Below are 19881 nucleotides of genomic sequence, written 5' to 3' on the forward strand. Positions count from 1 at the left end.
TTGTCTTTACTTTGGCCTAGCACCGCTCCTAGTGCATAGTCACTGGCATCACACATTATCTCAAACGGCAAGTCCCAGTCGGGAGGCTGTATGATCGGCGCAGAGACTAGAGCCTGCTTTAACCTGTTAAAAGCAGAAAAACACTCATCAGTAAACACAAAAGGGGCATCCTTAAGTAGCAATTGTGTAAGTGGTTTAGCAATTTTTGAGAAGTCCTTGATAAACCGGCGATAAAAGCCGGCGTGGCCAAGGAAACTCCTCACCCCCTTAACATTGACAGGAGGTGGTAATTGCTGAATCACTTCCACCTTTGCTTTATCAACCTCTATTCCCCTGTCAGAAATTAAGTGCCCCAAGACAACTCCCTCGTTGACCATAAAGTGGCACTTCTCCCAGTTCAGTACAAGATTAACCTCTATTCCCCTGTCAGAAATTAAGTGCCCCTGTCAAACGCCCTTATTTGACATCAATAACGGCCCCAGCTGTACAAAGGAATGGTCTTCCTAAGATAATTGGGGTCCGGGTGTCCTCAGCTATATCTAAAACAATGAAATCCACTGGAATAAAGAGCTTGCCTATTTTCACAGGCACGTCCTCTAAGACACCTAAGGGCTTCCTAACAGATCTATCAGCCATCTGTAGGGTAATGTTAGTCACTTTAAGGTGACTCATGTTCAGTTTCTTGCAGACAGATATGGGCATGACACTAACACTGGCTCCTAAGTCACAAAGAGCCTTATCAATAACCACATTGCAATAACCACATTGCCTATAATACAGATAATAGAAAAGCTGCCCGGGTCTTTCATTTTTGGTGGAGCCTTATTTAAAAGTAAATTGCTAGACTCCTCCATAAATGAAACTGTCTCATATTCGCTTAAATCTCTCTTACGCGTCACAATATCTTTCATGAACTTAGCGTAAGTAGGTACCTGAGTAACAAGTTCGGTAAAAGGGACAGTTACCTGGAGATTCTTCACAACGTCCACAAACTTACCGTACTGTCGCTCGATCTTTGCGTCCTTTAGACGACCTGGGAAGGGTACTCTGGTAGCGATGATTGGACCCGCAACTTTCTCTTTACCTTTATCAATGCGTGACGTCTCCACAGCAGGGGAAGATGACACGATAGCGGAATTAGATAGTAAAATAGGATCTCCGCCGCTTCTGGTACTCGATCGAGTACTTTTATCACTCGATCGAGTGATTTCAAGTTGAGAAATACTCGATCGAGCACTTTCCTTACTCGATCGACCATTGTCTTTTTCTGCTTTACTCGATCGAGCATTTTTATCACTCGATCGAGTGATTTCCTCAGCAAACTTGGTCGATCGAGTAAGAATATCACTCGATCGACTATCTTTGATTTCTGCACTTCTCGATCGACTATTATTTTCACTCGATCCAGTGATGGGATGAATGAATTCACTCGATCGAGTAGATTTTTCACTCGATCGAGTGTCTGGACTACACGCAACAACAATTTCGTCCAGAAATTCGTTTATGTCATCCTCCGGGGTATCTTCAGCTATAAAGACCCCGTCTTCTGGTACCTTTGGCTCTTCATAAGTAAAGCCAACTTGGAGATTCATTGCACTAACCGGGTCGCATGTCGGTAGAAGCTTGGCTTGGTCTTTCGCGATTGTTAATTGCGCGACTTGTTCTCTCAATTCCGCTATGATAGTTTCTTTCCTATTGCACTTCTCCTGAAACTGTTGTGTTATGCTAAACATAAAGGATTTCAGTTCGGCAATTTCCTTATTAGCAGAAGGGGGAACTGGTTGCATTGCTGGCGTAGAAAGAGTAGGATCATTCTTTATTTCTTCGTACAGTTGAGAAAAAGGAACTCCTTGCTTGTATTTAAGGTAAGCAAGGACACGCTCCGTACTCGCCAGGCATCCAATAGGGTCATGCCCTTCCATACCACATCTACCACATAGTTCCACATACTCAGTAATCGAACAAACCTGAGCACTCTTGCTTATAGCTTCTGTAATCTCCACATTACCTAGACTTTTGCTAGGACCTTCCACTGCAGCTACTACCAATTCATTAACTGGCTCTTTACCTCGGGGGTTCCCATATTCAGAGACATGAATAGCCATCTCCTCAATGAGACGCCAACCTTGGTCATCTTCAACATTCTTCGTGAATCTTCCTTTTGCTATGCTGTCAAGAATAGCTCTCTCGCTCCGATATAATCCGTTATAAAACTGAGTACAAAGGAACCATCGTTTGAACCCGTGATGAGGCACAGAGCGAACAAGCTTCTTGAACCTAGTCCAAGCCCCATTCAAATCTTCAGTAGACAGCTGCTCAAAAGAACTAATCTGAGCTCTCAACGCATTGGTGTGCTGCGGTGGGAAATATCGCCGTAAAAGGCTAAGGCAAGGGAATTCCAGTCGCTTACACCGGCTGCCTCCCTATCAAGATCTCTCAACCACTCCCGGGCATCATCAGCTAAAGAAAAGGGAAAGAGGGCTCCTTTCACTTTATCCTGTGTCACCCCAGCAGAGGGGAATGGTAGAGCAATACTCCGTGAAAAGCTCTATATGCCTGCATGGATCTTCTTCAAGTACCCCCCTAAAGAGATTTCTCTCTACCAGCTGTATATAAGATGGGTGGATTCCAAAGTTTCCCTGATCAGTAATGGGTAATAGGAAACCTTTTGGAAGTGAATCCACAGTAGGCTCTGAATGGCTGGCTAGCTTGGGCATTCTGGCAAATAGATTTCACAAAGCAACTACTAACCTGCAAAGCTAATAAAAAAGTTTGCAAAAAATGAGATAGTCTCAAGGAATAAATTCCTTGAGACGAGAAACAAACTTAAATAAAACAACAAAATTGCACCACCTCCCCGGCAACGGCGCCAAAATTTGACAGGGCAGTCGTATACCTATCAAAAATAACCAACTGGCTCTAACTAATATAGCTAGGGAAGTCGGGTCGAATCCACAGAGAGATGGGAAATCGTCAACTTTATCTAAGTTCGTCAAGGTAACCAAATTGGGGGGTTTTAATTGATTGATTCTAAACTAATGAGAGTAAGGAAGAGAAGTAAAATAGAGAAAAGGAGTTAAACAGATAGAGGAAACAGCTAAGACAGACGGTTCACCATAATCATTCGGTCAAGTAATCTAGGTCTGAGGTCAATGCGATACGGTCCGAGGGGCGCAAGAATATCTCCTTTCGGTCTCAATTCGCCCTAAAGCACAAATAGCTTAGCTTCCGCCCTAACTATAATGCTCTATTGTTCGCTACTAGTCTCGCCTATTCCAACCTTTCGGTCTAGGTCAAGGGTCACTATGATTTAAATGCCTAATTGCGTCAACTCAATTAAACAGATACAATTAATTGCAGCTGTTAACAACAAAGATTATACCAGCATTAACCCAATAAATGATTACTATCCCTTCATAATTATGGATCCTCTATAGTCTTAGCAGAGGGGAATTAGCTACTCGTCACCATTGAACTAACAATCATAACAAATAGATAATTGAAACTAAACATTATAACAATTAATAAAGATTGAATTGAAGCAAATATTATAACAATAAGGAGAGAAAGGATTAAAGCAATGATTAAGATTAAGGGATTAAAGATGAATAAAAGTACCAATACAATCCGAATTCGAGTAGCAAAAGTGTAGAAAGAACTAAAAATCCAATCAACGAAGCAAAGTCTACGGAAAAAGTGAATGAGAGAATCCAGAGAGAGGAAGAGAGGAGTTACGTTGTTCCCCCTTTCAGTCATATACGAAATTACTCCCTAAACCTAACCCATGGACTAATTACAAAAGCCCATACGAAATTAGGCGGAAAATAAACTAAAGAAGGACAAACTACTCGATCGAGTGGAAATAAACCACTCGATCGAGCAAACTAGCACCAAACCACTCGATCGAGTTGAAATAAACCACTCGATCGAGAATTCCTTGCAAAGTCTTCTCGATTGGCTCCTTGAACTGCTCGATCGAGCAACTTGGAGTATATAACGCATTCGATCGAGCTGTTTAAGCACGTTAGACCTTGAATTTCTTCCCGAAACCAGCTCACGCGTCTTCCAAGTGTTAGATCTCCAAGCTCCGGCTCCTCGTTCTCCATAAATGCATGCAAATGGGACAAATTAAGGCTTGATTTAGCTCCTCTTTGATTACTTCCTGCAAATTACATAAAAAGAACCAAAGTAGGATATTCGGGGGCATTTGTAGCTAGATGCTACATAAATAGTACAGAAATGCGTGTAAAAATGAGGTAAAAAACTTATGTAAAATACACGCATCATGGCACATCCCAGCTATCCCAGTACTCAACTCATACCTGCTCAATATCTGCTCACCATCCCCGAATGGATCACCGCAGGTTTTAAAACAATAATCGGGGTCAGTACTATTTACATAAATTATATAACCAATAGAACAGTAAACCATACAGGTCATACAATCATACACAATCATCCACTCCACTCCATCTCCGTCACCGATCGTCCACTGGACTACCACCACGCGTGGGGGACCGCAGCCGTACCCACCAAATCCCCGCTCATCATACCGAGCGATAACCCTGTCCCATTAATGTGCACATCCCCTTCCGTGGCGGGTTCTACGAAGGGCGAAACTAGGGCGTGAAGCCACTCCCGCAAGTGACTCCACTCAGCCGAGAACGCATCTCGAGAACCATAGACAAACAATCACAATCACAATATCAAGAACCGTCTGAATCTTTCAACAATGTATAATCACAACCGTCTGAATCAATCAACCACACTAACTACAGCACAATCACCACACATTATGTAAGTAATCACCGAGTAGGAAACCCTACCGGAAAGCACAAAGAATCGACGATCTCACAAACCGATATCAAAAGCTTCCTCTACGAATCCTCCTCCTAATATACAAACACATAATCACTACCAAGCATACAAACAACAAAACCCCCAAATCCCCAAACTAGGGTTTAACCAACTTTAAAGAAATATCATAAAAATGGTATATAGGTCTTACCCTCGACGCAAGGATCACAACGGTTTAAAGGAAAGTGAAATCCGACCTTCCAATAAGCTCCGAGATTTGCCAACAATGCGATTAAAGCTAATAACGTAGTTTGCTTTCTCTTCTCACAGTGATTAGGTTTTGAAAAGTGATTTAGGAACAATGACGGAAGTATTATATACTCTAATCGCATTATTAACAAAACCCGAGAAAATGTTTCCCCGTAAAATCGGCTACTCGATCGAGTAGCTAAGGTACTCGATCGAGTGCCCCCTTACTCGATCGAGTACCCACGTTACTCGATCGAGTACCCAACAGGTCAGAAACTATTTTATTCCGCAACACGCCCTTACTTGACAAAGTAAGGCCTACTCGATAGAGTACCCCAAGGCTCATAAATACATAGTATTACATCAAGACCCATTAAGAAATCACGTACCCGTTTCTTTTCACGGGGAGCATCCATTATACTTATCCAATCGCAAGGACACGGATTACATGAACAAGAGGGAAGCGCATCAAATTCCAGAATCTCATCCCATAACGTGGTTATACGACCATAGTACGCCATGAGTGACTCGTCTGGACCTTGTCGACATGCTATCAGTTATGCCTGTATTCTGATAAACACGAGCATCGTTACTTTGACAAAATCTATTCTTAATATCGATCCATACCTGTTTCGCTTCGGGGCGGTATAAGATTGTCTTGTGGAGATATTTTTTAGTTGAATTAAATATCCAAGCAGTCACCAAGGCATTGGTGAACCGCCAAGACTCGAAGTTCGTTATCGTAGCCGCTGGTTTGGTGACGGTGTCGTCAATATATCCGAGCTTTCCCTTGGCTAGAAGTGCAAGATGTTAGACACGCGACCATTCATCGTAGTTATTGCCATTGAAAGTCGTTTAGGTAATATTGCTACCCGGATTTTCAACATGAACGTGTGAATAAGATTGGAATTTTGTCGTATCGATAATTTGATTTGTGTCGGAGTTCATCATGATGATGATTGTTTTCGGTTTTCGAGAAGAAAGGAAAAAAAAACAGAGGCAGAGAAGTGTTTTATCAGAGAAGAAAAAAACTAGCATTGATACCATATTAAGATTCGATATATATGAAATATATTCGTAATTGAATTGATTCGAAAACTTTTGTGTTTGTACCTACTAAGACTATGATATATATACAACCGAGGGAATAAACTATTACGGAAACGAATAAAGCTAATAACAATTACAAAAGAAGCAATCAACTATTGCCTTTAATATATGCTAGAGCCAACAGCTCTCTTGGCTGGCTCAAACGGTCATCTTGGATGGCTTGCCCCGGCTAGATAATAACTTATAATGAATTTTCACAATACTGGTATAAACCAATTTACTCTTGTATATATGTCATTGAGAGGAGGTGAAAAATTTCAAGATCTTAAGTTAGTTATTACATAGTCAGCTTTCTGACGACTGACACTTCTTCAAAACAAGAAATAATTGACCTTCTGTTGAATGCTGATATTAGTATTCTAGTAACAACTTATGTGGTTGATACACCATGTCACCATGTGATGGATGAGCTTGGACTGACTTTCGATTTAGTTGATGATAAGCATTCTGTGTTTAGACATTCAAGGTGCCTCTTTTAAATTTAGGGGAAATGCACGTGGTGTCCTTGAAATTTCGATTTTTACCCGAAATACCCAATTTTATGTTCCGGAAATCTTCAAGAGGCTATAATTTGTGTCTACGAGTTTAGAAAATGATAATTTTTTTTTTCAAATCGATTATCTTTTCGAGAATTACGATTTGAAAAAAAAATTATCGTATTTGGATCCCGTGGCTAGGAGTTTTTGTACGTCAAAGTTTTTTTTAATGAACAAACTTTGAGTGACCATATTTCTCGTTCACGAATTCCAAACTCGACAAAATATTTTTCAAGTCGTAGTTCTCGAAATGAGAATCAATTTGAAAAAAAAAATCGTCACTGTCTGAGTTCGTAAACACGAGTTATAGTCTCTTAAAGTTCTCTAGATAAAAAAATTGGGTATTTTAGGCAAAACATCAAAGTTGAAAGGCACCGCGTGCATTTTCCCTTAAATTTATGTAATCCCTCTTTTCGAGTCAACGAGTCATTTTCGTTTTGACACAAAAACCAATAAATGAGAAATGGATTAACTATCGGATGATAAGTAGATTAAATTGAGAGTGGAAGATCAAGTTACCTTTCAAAATTATTCTTAAAATAAAAAGGTAAACAACTAACTAACACAACCCAAAATAAAATAGGTAAATAATTGACCGAAACGAAAGGAGTAATTAAGAATATGCGGGAGTGATTTTCATACATCTTGACATATAAGAGCAACTCCAATGGTTGCTTTTGATGACCTGCTTGCAATTATTGTTAATTAGCAAGCGGTATGCTCACCATTGAAGTGTAAAATTACGTACCTGCTTGTGAGCAGGTGTAGCTTTGTCAAGCTACGTAGCTTAACTTCAAAATTAATAAAATTAATAATAATAAAATAAATAATTAAAAATTAATAAATAATAAATAATTTATATTACAATATTTATTATTATGTGGAACCTTACAAGCTACAATAGATGGTAGTTTATCATTGGAGCATTACGTAGCTTGAAAGTTTTGTAATTTGGAAAAAAGATGTGACAAACTACAAGGTCACATAGCTTGTCATTGGAGTTGCTCTAATTGTTTGTCTATGCATTTGACAAAGTCGTAGACTTGTAGCTCCTATGCAGTTGTGTAATAGTGAGTTATGCAAGATATGGTCTCGCTAATCACAAATTCTTATTTTAATTAGTCTCATTGTACACGGGTATATTCGTTCAAAGATTTAGACGGGTCAAATATATCACCACTTTCATAATAAGACAACCTCCACGGCTCACCATCCTACTTGTTGTTTGTCTTATTATGAAATGTGGTCACATATTTGACCCGTCTACAACTTTAAATAGATAATATTCGTCTAAAGTGAGATTTTGTCTTCTTATTTATTCTTAATTTAACTCGAAGGGATTAATAGTTGATGCTAAATTTAATGTCAAAACAGTCGTATATTAGTTTTTGTGTTTTTTATATCGATTTTTTTATGGATTTTTCTACATAATACCCTCATGTTTTTTCGATTTCTACATGGTGCCCGTCATCTTTTGAAAACATCATTGGTACCTCTAAATTTAATGAAAACTTAAAATACACAAAAAGCTTCAATCCGTCGGTTTTAAATGTTTAGTTTAAGCACTTATTTTTATTGATTTTGTGCCGATAATTTGTCAAACTTTTATCACAAATTCCGTTTACTCAATTTTAAATATATTTTCTTTATTAAATTTAATTATTACAAAACTCAAATTTTGTTAGTTTGGATATTTTATGGACAATTTATAAAATTTAGGGGTACTAATGACTAGTGAGTAGTGATGTTTTTAAAAACCGAGGGGTACCACGTAGAAATTGAAAAAACACGAGGGTATTATGTAGAAAATCTTATTTTTATTTTGCATTCACTCAATGTCATTTTGTTTGAGTAACACATAATATATCCTACAAAGGTCGGTTTAATGTTACAAGATGTTACATGTACGTACACTATAAAGTTACACTGTACATATTAAAGTTCAATTATATTTGATTTATTGGATTAGCTATGGCATTATGGCAAGGGAAGATAATGTCTTTAATGAAGATGTTAGTCCTTGAAATTTGTTGCATAGACTTTCCTATATAAAGGATGGAGTTTCACTTTGAAAATAGCACAACATGATCTCAAACATTATCAAACTAATGTCTTGGTAGAGAAAAAGCAAGTCAGAGTTTAAGGGTGAGAGGCAGCACAACAGGTTTTCTTGTACAATAATTAAAAGGTCAGCTCTATGGATATAATTGACATCCTTTACCAATTGTAGTGGAGGTTTAGATTGTGTATTACTTTAATTATTGTGGATTTCAAATTGGTATTTTATTCGGGATTTTGACGTTATACTGGTAATATTTAGCAGATTCTAGTCAATTTGACTAGTGGGTTTGCCTCCATTTCGGAGGTTTTCGCGCTAGATGGCTGAGTTTGACCATTAATACCAGCTCATTTTATTATTGTTTGTAAATTTTTACTTTTTTATGTTTTATTTATCGATTAATTGCTTTCGTTGTGCGTAAAAGATTGAGTCTAAATTTCCATCACATTGATCATCATTCGTTCCAATATGGTTACGATAAACTTGTCAACATAGTTGATCAATCTTGACTTGTAATTTGTAATAGTTAGTGTCCCTAATGATTAATATAATAGTGTACGTGCATTGTTTGTTAAACTAGTAAATTCAATAATTGATTTCATATTCTATGAACCTACTTTTCCAAAGGTATTTCATGACAAATCACATTAAGATAGAAGTAGTGTAATTACGCGGCTAGACAATCTATCTCGTTGGTGCGACGACTAACATGGACAATAAGAGGCTATAGGCTCCCGTGGGTAAGGTATGAAGCCCAACAACTAATTGTTATACCTTAACACACCATTTCACACTAAAACTTATAGACTATATCCAAATATCGTAAGCTTGAAAAACGGATAATGTACACGTCTACTATAGCTTGTGTTGAAAGTCTGCATATGAAGGGATATGAAGAGAGTAGTGTATTAGGATTTGAAGTTAGGACCTCAAGGTGTTAGGGAATATTACGGATATTGTAATAATATATTATTGTCTTGTGAAATAAGGTAGAGAAGATTGTAGATCTAGGGTTAGCAAACTTAGGAGCATTATATATAGTCTTCTATTGTAATCGTTTAGAGACAATTCAATAATACAATTTCCTTTATGATATAGACATTATGAAATGTTACACATAGTCATTGAACAATCTGATAACGTGTTAGAGAATCATCTCAACTAAAATTTTAAGTCAATGGTTGAAGTCGAAAAATTAGCTAATAAATTCATATGAGTAACTTTTTTTTAATTTAATCTTTAACAAATCGGGAAATTCTTATCAGTGTAAACTCACAAATCAATTATGTAATTGTAAGAAGGTTCTAATTATCGAAAATATAATGAGAGATTGGGGGATTTTTATCTATTTAGCACCGCACCATTCACATAATAGCACAATCTACCAAAATCATTAAAAATGAAAAACATAACCAAGTCAAATTGAGTCAAAATTCTTTCCATTTCTTAAAAAGAAATGGAGAGACCATTACCTATCAACGGTCCAGATTGTATCTGGTTAACATCGAACGGTTTACGATTTATGCATAAAAATAAAGGGTTAATAGAGTATAGAGGAGATAATATTATTAAATGAGTTTGTGAGAGGAAATGGAGAGAAAAGAAATGGAGATGATCCTTGTTGAAAAACTTTGATATATAATTAACTTTAAGAAGACTGGGCTCATATTTGTGAACAAATTATATTCATTGCATAAGTTTGATTAGAATATTCACATTCTTTTGATTTATCTGTTGTGCGGAAGCGTCGATATCTGTTATTAGGTTCCTGTTGTGGCGGTGTCTACTGTTCATAATAGTACGATATTGTCCGTTTTGAGTCAAGCTCTAACGGATTTACTCTTGGGCTCCTTCCCAAAAGGCCTCGTACTATTATATTTTGTAGACACTTATAAAGATGATTTTCCTTCGTTACACCACCGATATGGGACATGCGTTTGCATCCTAACAATCAACCCCTCAAACCAAGGACCGTCATCTTAACCTGGACTTTGATCTCTATGAAGAACTCTCCACCACCCTGCAACCCCAACTTCTAGACACCATTAGCAGCATCAAGCCTTGATAACCTCCTATTAACCAATACACCATGTGTCTCACCAGGGGTCCATGTGTCCCTTCATGGGACTTGTGCTACACTTGCATACCAAACTCCTTTGCATCAGTATACCCTGGACTGTTCTGCATCCAGTGCCCCGGCGCGCCACCCCTGACGCCTTTTGACTTACATGAATCACTTTTTGTTGCCTCCATTAAGCATCAGCCCACCACGCCTTGTGTAATACCCCCATAAGTCGGGAAGCCTTCCCTTAGGCATTCCTAACCCATGGGAATGTCACAGGACTTGGTTTCCCAAGTTTGTGGTACGAACAAACGAAATAAAGCAATCTAATATAGATAAGTTGTAGTTAAATAATTAGGTTACAAATTAAGGGATTCAACTAATAATCCCGAATAAGTACAACCAAATTGAAAATGAAAGTGGAGTATAATAAAGAGTCAAAAACTAGACAACAAGAAGTAGCGAGAACTACGACGAAGACCACTCCCAAGCCTTCAAGGCAATATGCACATGCTAACCTGTCAAGCCACTGCTCCTCATATGAGCGAAAATCATCATATGGTTCACCACAGATATCTTTGGTTAGCTCCAATAATACGAATGCTCATTAAAATACATGCGAATATGAAAGATTAAATGATTATGTAATGGAAAGATGATGCAACAACGCAAGTATCACAACTCCTCCATAATAAACAGGGTGCCGGTATCACAACACCGCCACAAAACCATCGGACCGCAGTCCTTAACAAAGGTACTCGAGACACACCCGTGGTACCAGACCCGAGCGCAAATCGGATCCCTACCAGATGTCGTGCCTCAACCACACGGGTCCCTCCAAACTCGAATCATTAACGTGCACGTCTCTCTTAGAGTGGGAAGCTCCAAGAGGCGACCCAAGTGTAAGACGGTCTCCCAACCATCTTACGTCTCTCAACAACCACATATCACAATCCAACATCCTCCATTCACCACCTCTAACGTCCACAATAAACCAAGTATGCACAACCAACTAAGACTTACCACATAAGAATGAACCATGTTAAGACAAGTACTCACATGTTTACCAACAAGCCAACTAATTAATTAACAAGCTTCCCAATTCATGTTATAATACAATCATATAATACCATGTGTAGATACCCAGTATCTGCACCTTCCAAAAACCACCCGATGATGATCGGACTATAACGTGTCTTTGATATGCGTGCGTGGATTGGCTATACATGAGACGGTTTAATACATTACTCGGATATGAAAATTTATTTCAGAAATGGTTTTCTAAATTCATTTGCATTAAAACAACACTATTTAGAGTTAAAACCATCTTCAGACCCAAAAACGACTTAAAAACCCGCAACTCGAGTCAACCCGAGTCTCGAATGTCAAAAATAATGCCATAAACAGTTTTATTATGCCATTTGCATTAAAATGACACTAATTAGAGTCTAAACCGACACCGGGCTAAAAACCGACTCAAAATTCAAATCCTGTCTTAACACGAGTCAAACACGAGTCAAACCCGAGTCAAGCACACAAAATACCTACCCCAAATAACACCCAAGAGCAAGCTCACACAGCTAAGCAATCACATAACACCACAAATCACAACTAACAAAATATTGGTTAGAACAAAGGCCACGTCCAAATTAAAAAGGACAGGACACCCCATTGAGGCACTAGGTGGCTCGCGCCTCTTTAGGCCTCCTCCTTAGCCTCCAAGCAAACTTAACCGACCTACCACCCCACATTTCTCTATAAATACCCACCTTCACACACCATAATACTTACGCAAGCGTCAGCCCCTCTTTCTCCCTTAAAATTCTAGACTCGTCTTCCTAAGTCACAAATCGACACGTGTTTTCGACCTACTGATTGAAAAAACAAGCCTTACACATTTGTTTGGTACATTCGCCATGCATTCGACCGACCCATTCGACCAAATCAACACATTAATCAACATATTTTTCAACAACATATTTTCAACACATTTTCAAAACAAAATCCTTTTTTAAGGCACTCTTTTAAACTTCTTTTGATACCGAGTAGTCGCATAACGAGAAAACCGTCTCTAAAGCCGTCTACCTCGCAAACATCATAACATGTAAGTTTAAGGATATAAACGACTCACTTATTTCATGTCTTTACTATTTTTATGAGTTTATAAGCATGAACAATGCATAACACGATCCAAATATAGGTTAGATGAGCCAAAACCGAGTTTTGGCCTGAGACACCAGCTCTTTGCTATGCAAAGAGACTCGCGCATCTTGTGGCTTCTCGGGTCAGACTCAAACGTGTTTGAGTTCATCTTCCTTCAACACTTTCTTTTATTTTTACTTCTTTTCTTTTATGGTTTTTACCATTTTAATTCATTTTTATGACAAATATTTTAACCATTACCGAAATCATCCTTGGTTCCTTATACCATGACAGTTTATTCCGTGATTCGATGATATTATTGGTTAATACAAATTAAAGGGTATTTTAACACTCTTTTCTTTCATTTACAATTTTTCTCATTTATTTACACTTGCAAACATATTAGTCATAATTCATAATCATCCTTGGTTCTTTATACTATGTCGGTTAAATCCGAGTACGATGATAAATATCGACTAATTAAAAATAAATGAACTTAACATATTTAGTTCATATCAAACATTTTCCTTTTACTTCTATTTCATTTATTTTCATCCTTGTCTTGACCATAATGGATATCACCCTTGGTTAAAATAAATACCATGTCGATTTAATTCGAGTACCATGACAAAACGGTTAAGCACACACATTTTAAATTTTTATTTATAAACTATACTTTTCAAGCTTGAATATGAAACCGACGACGAATACTAACATTTGCAAATCATTCATCACAAATATGGTTTTAAACAACCTTTTTAACAACCATGAGGCGCCCCGTGGGTCGGCTCATGGCTCGCTCCCCAAGAGGCCGTCTGTTTACATATTACAAAACCTGGATAGGCCTTGTTCCCTCGCCAATAGGCTCGCGCCCTACTGGGCTGCATGGCACTGTTCTGATTCGTTATTTCAGCACTTGTCTAGGACGATCCCGATTACGATTAACCCGAATCTACATGGATCAGATTGACTTGTTAACACTCTTTTAAACATTTTAAAATTTTTTTATTCATCCTTTTATTCTTTCATTTTAACAATAAATGGATCGTGTTAAGCACCATAATCCGAATTTGGTAAATGGATGTTTAATTTCCGTTTTGCATGCAAATCAACCCTTAAATCCAACTTTGACATCAATTTCATGATATGTGGATAAACAAACCGACTTAGCAAATCTTCACATGTTAGGTTAAGACTTTTGGATTTGCATTCATGCATTTAATCCGTTTTATCAACTCTTGCACTTAAACAACCACGATCGAACAATAGAGGCCGCTAATGTGGGCGGGATTCGGTGTTCGATTAAAGAGCTTCCCAATACATACCCTCACCCCTTATTCAAAACCTTTGGATAGTGGATTGCCTTATCCAGGGCGTACGAGAGTCATTCTAGCGATAGGATGCTAAAGGGGGATGAGTCCTTATCTTTAGTACCTATGTCAAGCACCGCTTTTTGCCTTGATTGACCGAGGTATAAAGTGGATTCAAACGGTTTCCAAGCATCCCATAATTACTTGGTGGCGACTCCGAACATCTCAGCATCTTTTCGAGACCTTCACCGAGACGAAACCGACTGATCTAAAGCGATCCGGTCGAAAGAATTTTTATGCCTCCAAAAGTGGCTTTCCGACCGCTGCATGTCCACAGATTGGCTTGGCGTGCAGGTGGCCCGTGTCTACAGATTGGTAGGTGGCCCATGTCCATGGACCGGTAGGTGGCCTATGTCAACATCATGATGCCAAATCTACTTACTCAACCACAATTCATGAATTAACACCCAACATTAGTACGCCATTAAACCCTAATTACCCATTTACTCATGTTATCATGCAACTACCACATGGATTATGTAATTCATGATAACTAATGCACAAATAAACACTCACATCATCAAAGCTAAGTAGGGAAACCCCTAACTCTTGATAGTCTCCAAGCACTTCAAGTAATCAAGCTAGCAGGGCTCCTCAATGAAGTCTCCTCCTACACATATTATGACTAACTATCACAACAACATACTACAACAATAATTAATACTAATTAACCTCTTAAGTAACCCACTTAATTAGTCAAAACCCTAATTAAAATCCCATAAGACAACATACTTATTAAACTAGGGTTTACTAATTAAGAATAGAGGAAAAGAGTAAGAATGTACTTACAAATGTAAATAATTGAACAAGAACAAGAATTAGGAAGGAAATCATCACAAGTATGGTGGAAATCTTGAGGATAAGATTTGAGAGTATTTTGTGGGATTTTTAAGGTGTGAGGATAAGGTAGGAGTAAAATAAGTGAGAAGAAATCTGAAAAAAAAGTGTTTAAAGATGATAAGACCACCTACCACCCTTCACGTGAAACTAGGGACAGGGACATTGTCGCGATGCATAAGCAATGACTTTACCATTTTGCATGAGCACACATCCCAAACCATTCTTTGAAGCATCGGTATAAACTTCGAAATTCTATCTTCCTTCCGACAAGGCTAATACCGGAGCCGTGGTTAGGCACTCCTTTAGGGTTAAGAAGGCCGTCTCACAACTCTCGTTCCACTTGAAATGGTTTTCTTTCCTCATAAATAATGTCAATGGCCTAGCAATCTTTGAGAAATCTTTCACAAATCTTCGGTAGTAGCCGGCTAGACCAAGAAAACTCCTTATTTCCGCAACATTATTTGGTGCCCCCCATTATTACACAGCTTCAATCTTTCATGAATCCACGGATACTCCATCCTTTGAAACCACATGCCCTAAGAAAGGCACCTTCTCCAACCAAAATTCACATTTACTAAGCTTCGCATAGAGATGATGGTCCCTTAAAGTTTGCAACATGATCCTTAAATTCTCTTCATGCTCTTCTTTGGTCTTACAGTACGCCAAGATGTCATCTATAAACACCACCATAAACTTGTCCAAGTATGGACTAAATATCCTATTCATGAGGTCTATGAACACGGCTGGGGCATTTTTAGTCCCAAACGGCATCACCAAAATTCATAATGCCCATACCTTCACCGAAACGCGGTTTTTGGAATATCCACATCCTTGATTTATAATTGATGGTAGCCCGATCTCAACTCAATCTTGGAAAACACGCCATCCCCACTAAGTTGATCAAATAGGTATGTGGACATGGGCCACCCGCGCCGCTTGCACCCGCGCGTTGTTTGGGTTTTGAGGCGGTGGCACTTCTCACACGGAACCTTGGTTTACCAAAGCACGTCATGGGTTGTTACCGATTTGTGAGGCATTGAAACCGGTGAAAGGTTGAATAAGCCTGCATTTATGGAGTCGCCAACAATTTATTGTGGAAAAATTGGAAACCGTTCGAATACCTCGTGCCATGTCAAGACACGAAGTGATGACATGAACACTAAGAACTCGTTACCCTTAGCATTCTATGTCTAGAATGACTCTCGAGATGTCAATGGACACGGATGTCCAGAGATAACTGCAGTAAGGGGTGAGGGTACGTATCAGAAAGTTCTTTAATTCGAACACCTAATCCCGCCCGCCTCGATAGCGGCCTCTACTAATTATTAGGGAAATCGTTCATATTTGATATGTCGTCGATGTAATGCATGCAATGCAACAAACATAGATTAATACTAGCATGTGAAATTAGACTATGTCGGTTAACACGTGTTTTAGCAAACATTTTGGTCGAAGTAAATGTTAGATTCAATAAATGTGAATGCCATACAATTAAATCATACATAATAATAATTATGATAAACGACTTAAAATAATTAAAATTACAAAAATTACAAGCTTTATTTGATCTACGTCAAAAGCACGCTCAAAGACGGGATTTCGAAGAAGAAAATAATAGGAAAATAAAATTTGAAATAAAAAATATGAAAATACGTCAGATTAGAGGTGATAATACGAATAATAGTTGATTTAAACCGTAATTAGGAGCTATGTCAAAGCGAGAAGGAGTTCAGAGGCAGAAACCAACCTAGAACAGGCGCAACAACTGCTGCGTCATCTGGAAGAGGCGCAGCACTTCATGCGTCTGTTCTCGAGCTGGGTTCTGGCTGTGAAGTTAGAATCGCAACACCGTTATTGTTCGTTGGTAGATTTAAGATGGATTATCAATATTAGACTCGAATTAAAGTATTTTAACCGATTATATGTATCTGGACAAGTCATAAAACGAATTAAAATGAGAAATTGCAGCGGTTTACATGATTAAGATTATACGATGAACTCGTGTCGGAAATACAAAAAGGCAAAACCTGAGCTTAGATTAAGACGAAACTGGACAAATAAGATCCGGAAGAAAACTTATGTATCAAATTAGGATTCCAGAACTTCGACATGAAGAAGTCGAAACCCCGAAGAACCGATTTGAATTAAAATGGTGAAAACCCACAAGTATTGAATTACTCGGGATTAAGGACGAATTAAGCATTGTAGTTAGAAAGGTGGTTGTTAAAACAAGATTTATGTACTGAAACAACAAAGAAAACGAAGAAAAAAAGAAAGAACAAGAAAAGGAGGAAACTTGCAGGAAATCGAGGAAGAAGAAGAAGAAGAGCATGAGCAGTAAGCAGTCTCTGGAAGAGGCGCATCAAGGCTGCGATCCTTCCTGAAGGCGCAGCTGCTGCTGTGTTTCTTCTCGACGTCTGACCTCTGTTGTTTCGTAAGAACGGTTTTAAAAGGTGGATTCTAAATCGGTTTTCGAACGTGCTCTTAATATAGATTTACATTAATTGATACAAAATAAAAGTACAATAATAAAATGGGATTTACACCCTCAGACTTACATGTTTGACGAAACGAGATTGACTAAAGTTATCGCTTTAGCGATTGCTCGACTCGAATATGCGTGGAAAGTGCCCTCGTTAGAGGCTTTAGTAGATTGATTAGGTCGATTAAAGGTGGAGTTGGTCAAGTTGGTTGGTCTATGCAACGTGACTGGGACTCAGAATGATCTGAGCTTACGTGGTCAATTGATCAAGAACGTAGGCGTCGAAAGGCAATAACGTAGTCCAGAATCAAAGAGAGAAAGAAGGGGCGGAACACTCGCGTGCCAAATATGGAGGCCGGAGGCCTTTATTTATACTAAACATATGGAAGAGTTTAGGAATGACACGGATTTGGAAACAAATCACAAAAATATTCTGGAAAATGCGAAAAGAGGGCTAGAGAAGAGGCACAACAACCACTGCAACCCTTGGAAGAGGTGCAGCACTTGCTGCGTCGTTTCCCCGGAGGTTTCCTCCTCAGCAAGAAAGATTTCCGCGTTTTATTATGGATTTCGGTAGATTTACACTTCCTTATTCCATGAAACACAATATTATGGTAGATATTTACTTAAAATATTAATTTTAATTAGGAATAAATATCCAGAGAATTCTAGAACATTCCGGATAATTCCGACTCGGCATTTAAAACGGTTATTAGAAAATGAAGCGGTTTTTGACCCGGACTCCAAATGAACTCTAATTACTGTCAAAACGACCGTATCGGTGCGTAGATGACGACCTAGGGGTTGACTCGAGTGTTTGAGCTATCACTTGATGATGAACTTACAGACTGTCATAAATTGTTCCGCGTATCAAACATGCTGCCCAATCATCACTGGGTGGTTGGCGGGAGGTGTAGAAATGAGGTATCTACACGATCGTCAATTCTTGGCAACGGATACTTATTCTTGATGGTGACATTATTCAAATCCCGGTAGTCGATACACAACCTCATAGCACCGTCTTTCTTCTTTACAAATAGAACTGGTGCTCCCCACGACGAAACACTTGGCCTAATGTACCCCTTATCCCCCAATTCACAAAGTTCATTTTTACACTCTTCCAACTCCTTTGGACCCATCCGGTACGGAGCCTTAGAGATTTGTCCTACTCCCAATTTCAAGTCTACACTAAATTCTACTTCTCTTGGTGGGGGTAATCCGGGTAACTCCTCCAGAAATACATCCGCAAATTCTCCCACTACCGGTATATCTTGAGCTTGTGGCCTTTTTATACTAGTGCCCCACACATAACACAAAAGCATAGGATAACCCTTCTTCAAACATGACTTTAAAGTCATCACCGTAATGAGTTTCACCTTGGGTTTAACCAAGTACCCTTTGTGCAACAATCTAACACCTTTGGGTCCTTTCAAAGCTATTTTCTTTTGCTGACAATATATGTTGGCCTTGTTCTTACTTAGCCAATCTATGCCCAAAATTACCTCAAACCCCCCCAAAGAAAATTCAAAGAGATTGACCGAAAAGTTTGTTTCATGCACCAAAACCGGCACCCCTTTATACACTTTTGAACATACAATGGACTTCCCTGAAGGTAATGATACATCGTCGTTTACTAACTCACCCTCCCCCAAGCCTAGGGTCGATACAAAAGAATGTATAGCCCCCGAGTCAAACAAAACAAAACAAGGATAAGAATTAACAAGAAATATACCGGAGATAACATGAGCATCCTCCGCGGCGCTTTTCATCTCCATGGCAAAGAGCTTGCCACTAGTCTTGGCCGCCCCTTACACGGTGTTTGCGGAAGTAGTCAGCCTAGCCTCCGAAACTTAGCTCCTATTGTAGCTCGGCCTTTGAGATGGCGCCCCTCGGTTGAAGCTTCCTCTTTCATAACCGCCATTGAAGTTGGAGTTTGGGTTCCTTTGGTTGCTCCACGATCCGGAGTTGCGGTTGCACACCATACTTTGGGAAGGAGCTTGGTAGGAGCTCCATTGCCCAAAACTTCTATTGGACCCCCGTCCGGCGCTTGTACACTCATGGCTCTTCTTCCATGTCCTCTTGACCTTACATAACCACCTTCATTGGGTCCACCCGAATGTGACTTAGCTTGATGGTAGTTGAACTTCTTTTGATGAGCTCCTCTTCCCTCACTCCCGGCCTTTATTTTATCTACGGCCCTCTCCTTAGCCTCCTTGGTCATGTTGACCAACATC

At 38.9% G+C, this 19881-nt stretch overlaps 1 protein-coding gene across 1 annotated transcript; it reads right to left on the reverse strand.

Moving 5' to 3' along the window:
- Positions 1 to 10702: 10702 nt before the first annotated feature.
- On the reverse strand, positions 10703 to 19422 carry LOC141587930 (uncharacterized). The gene is made up of 2 exons (XM_074409394.1): positions 18580 to 19422; positions 10703 to 10771 (listed from the first exon to the last, which is right to left on the reverse strand). The coding sequence occupies exons 1-2, from the start codon at positions 19420 to 19422 to the stop codon at positions 10703 to 10705; spliced, it is 912 nt and encodes a 303-aa protein (XP_074265495.1).
- Between the last annotated feature and the right edge of the window lie 459 nt (positions 19423 to 19881).

This window comes from Silene latifolia, chromosome 6 (assembly GCF_048544455.1).
Source record: "Silene latifolia isolate original U9 population chromosome 6, ASM4854445v1, whole genome shotgun sequence".
NCBI lineage: Eukaryota > Viridiplantae > Streptophyta > Magnoliopsida > Caryophyllales > Caryophyllaceae > Silene > Silene latifolia.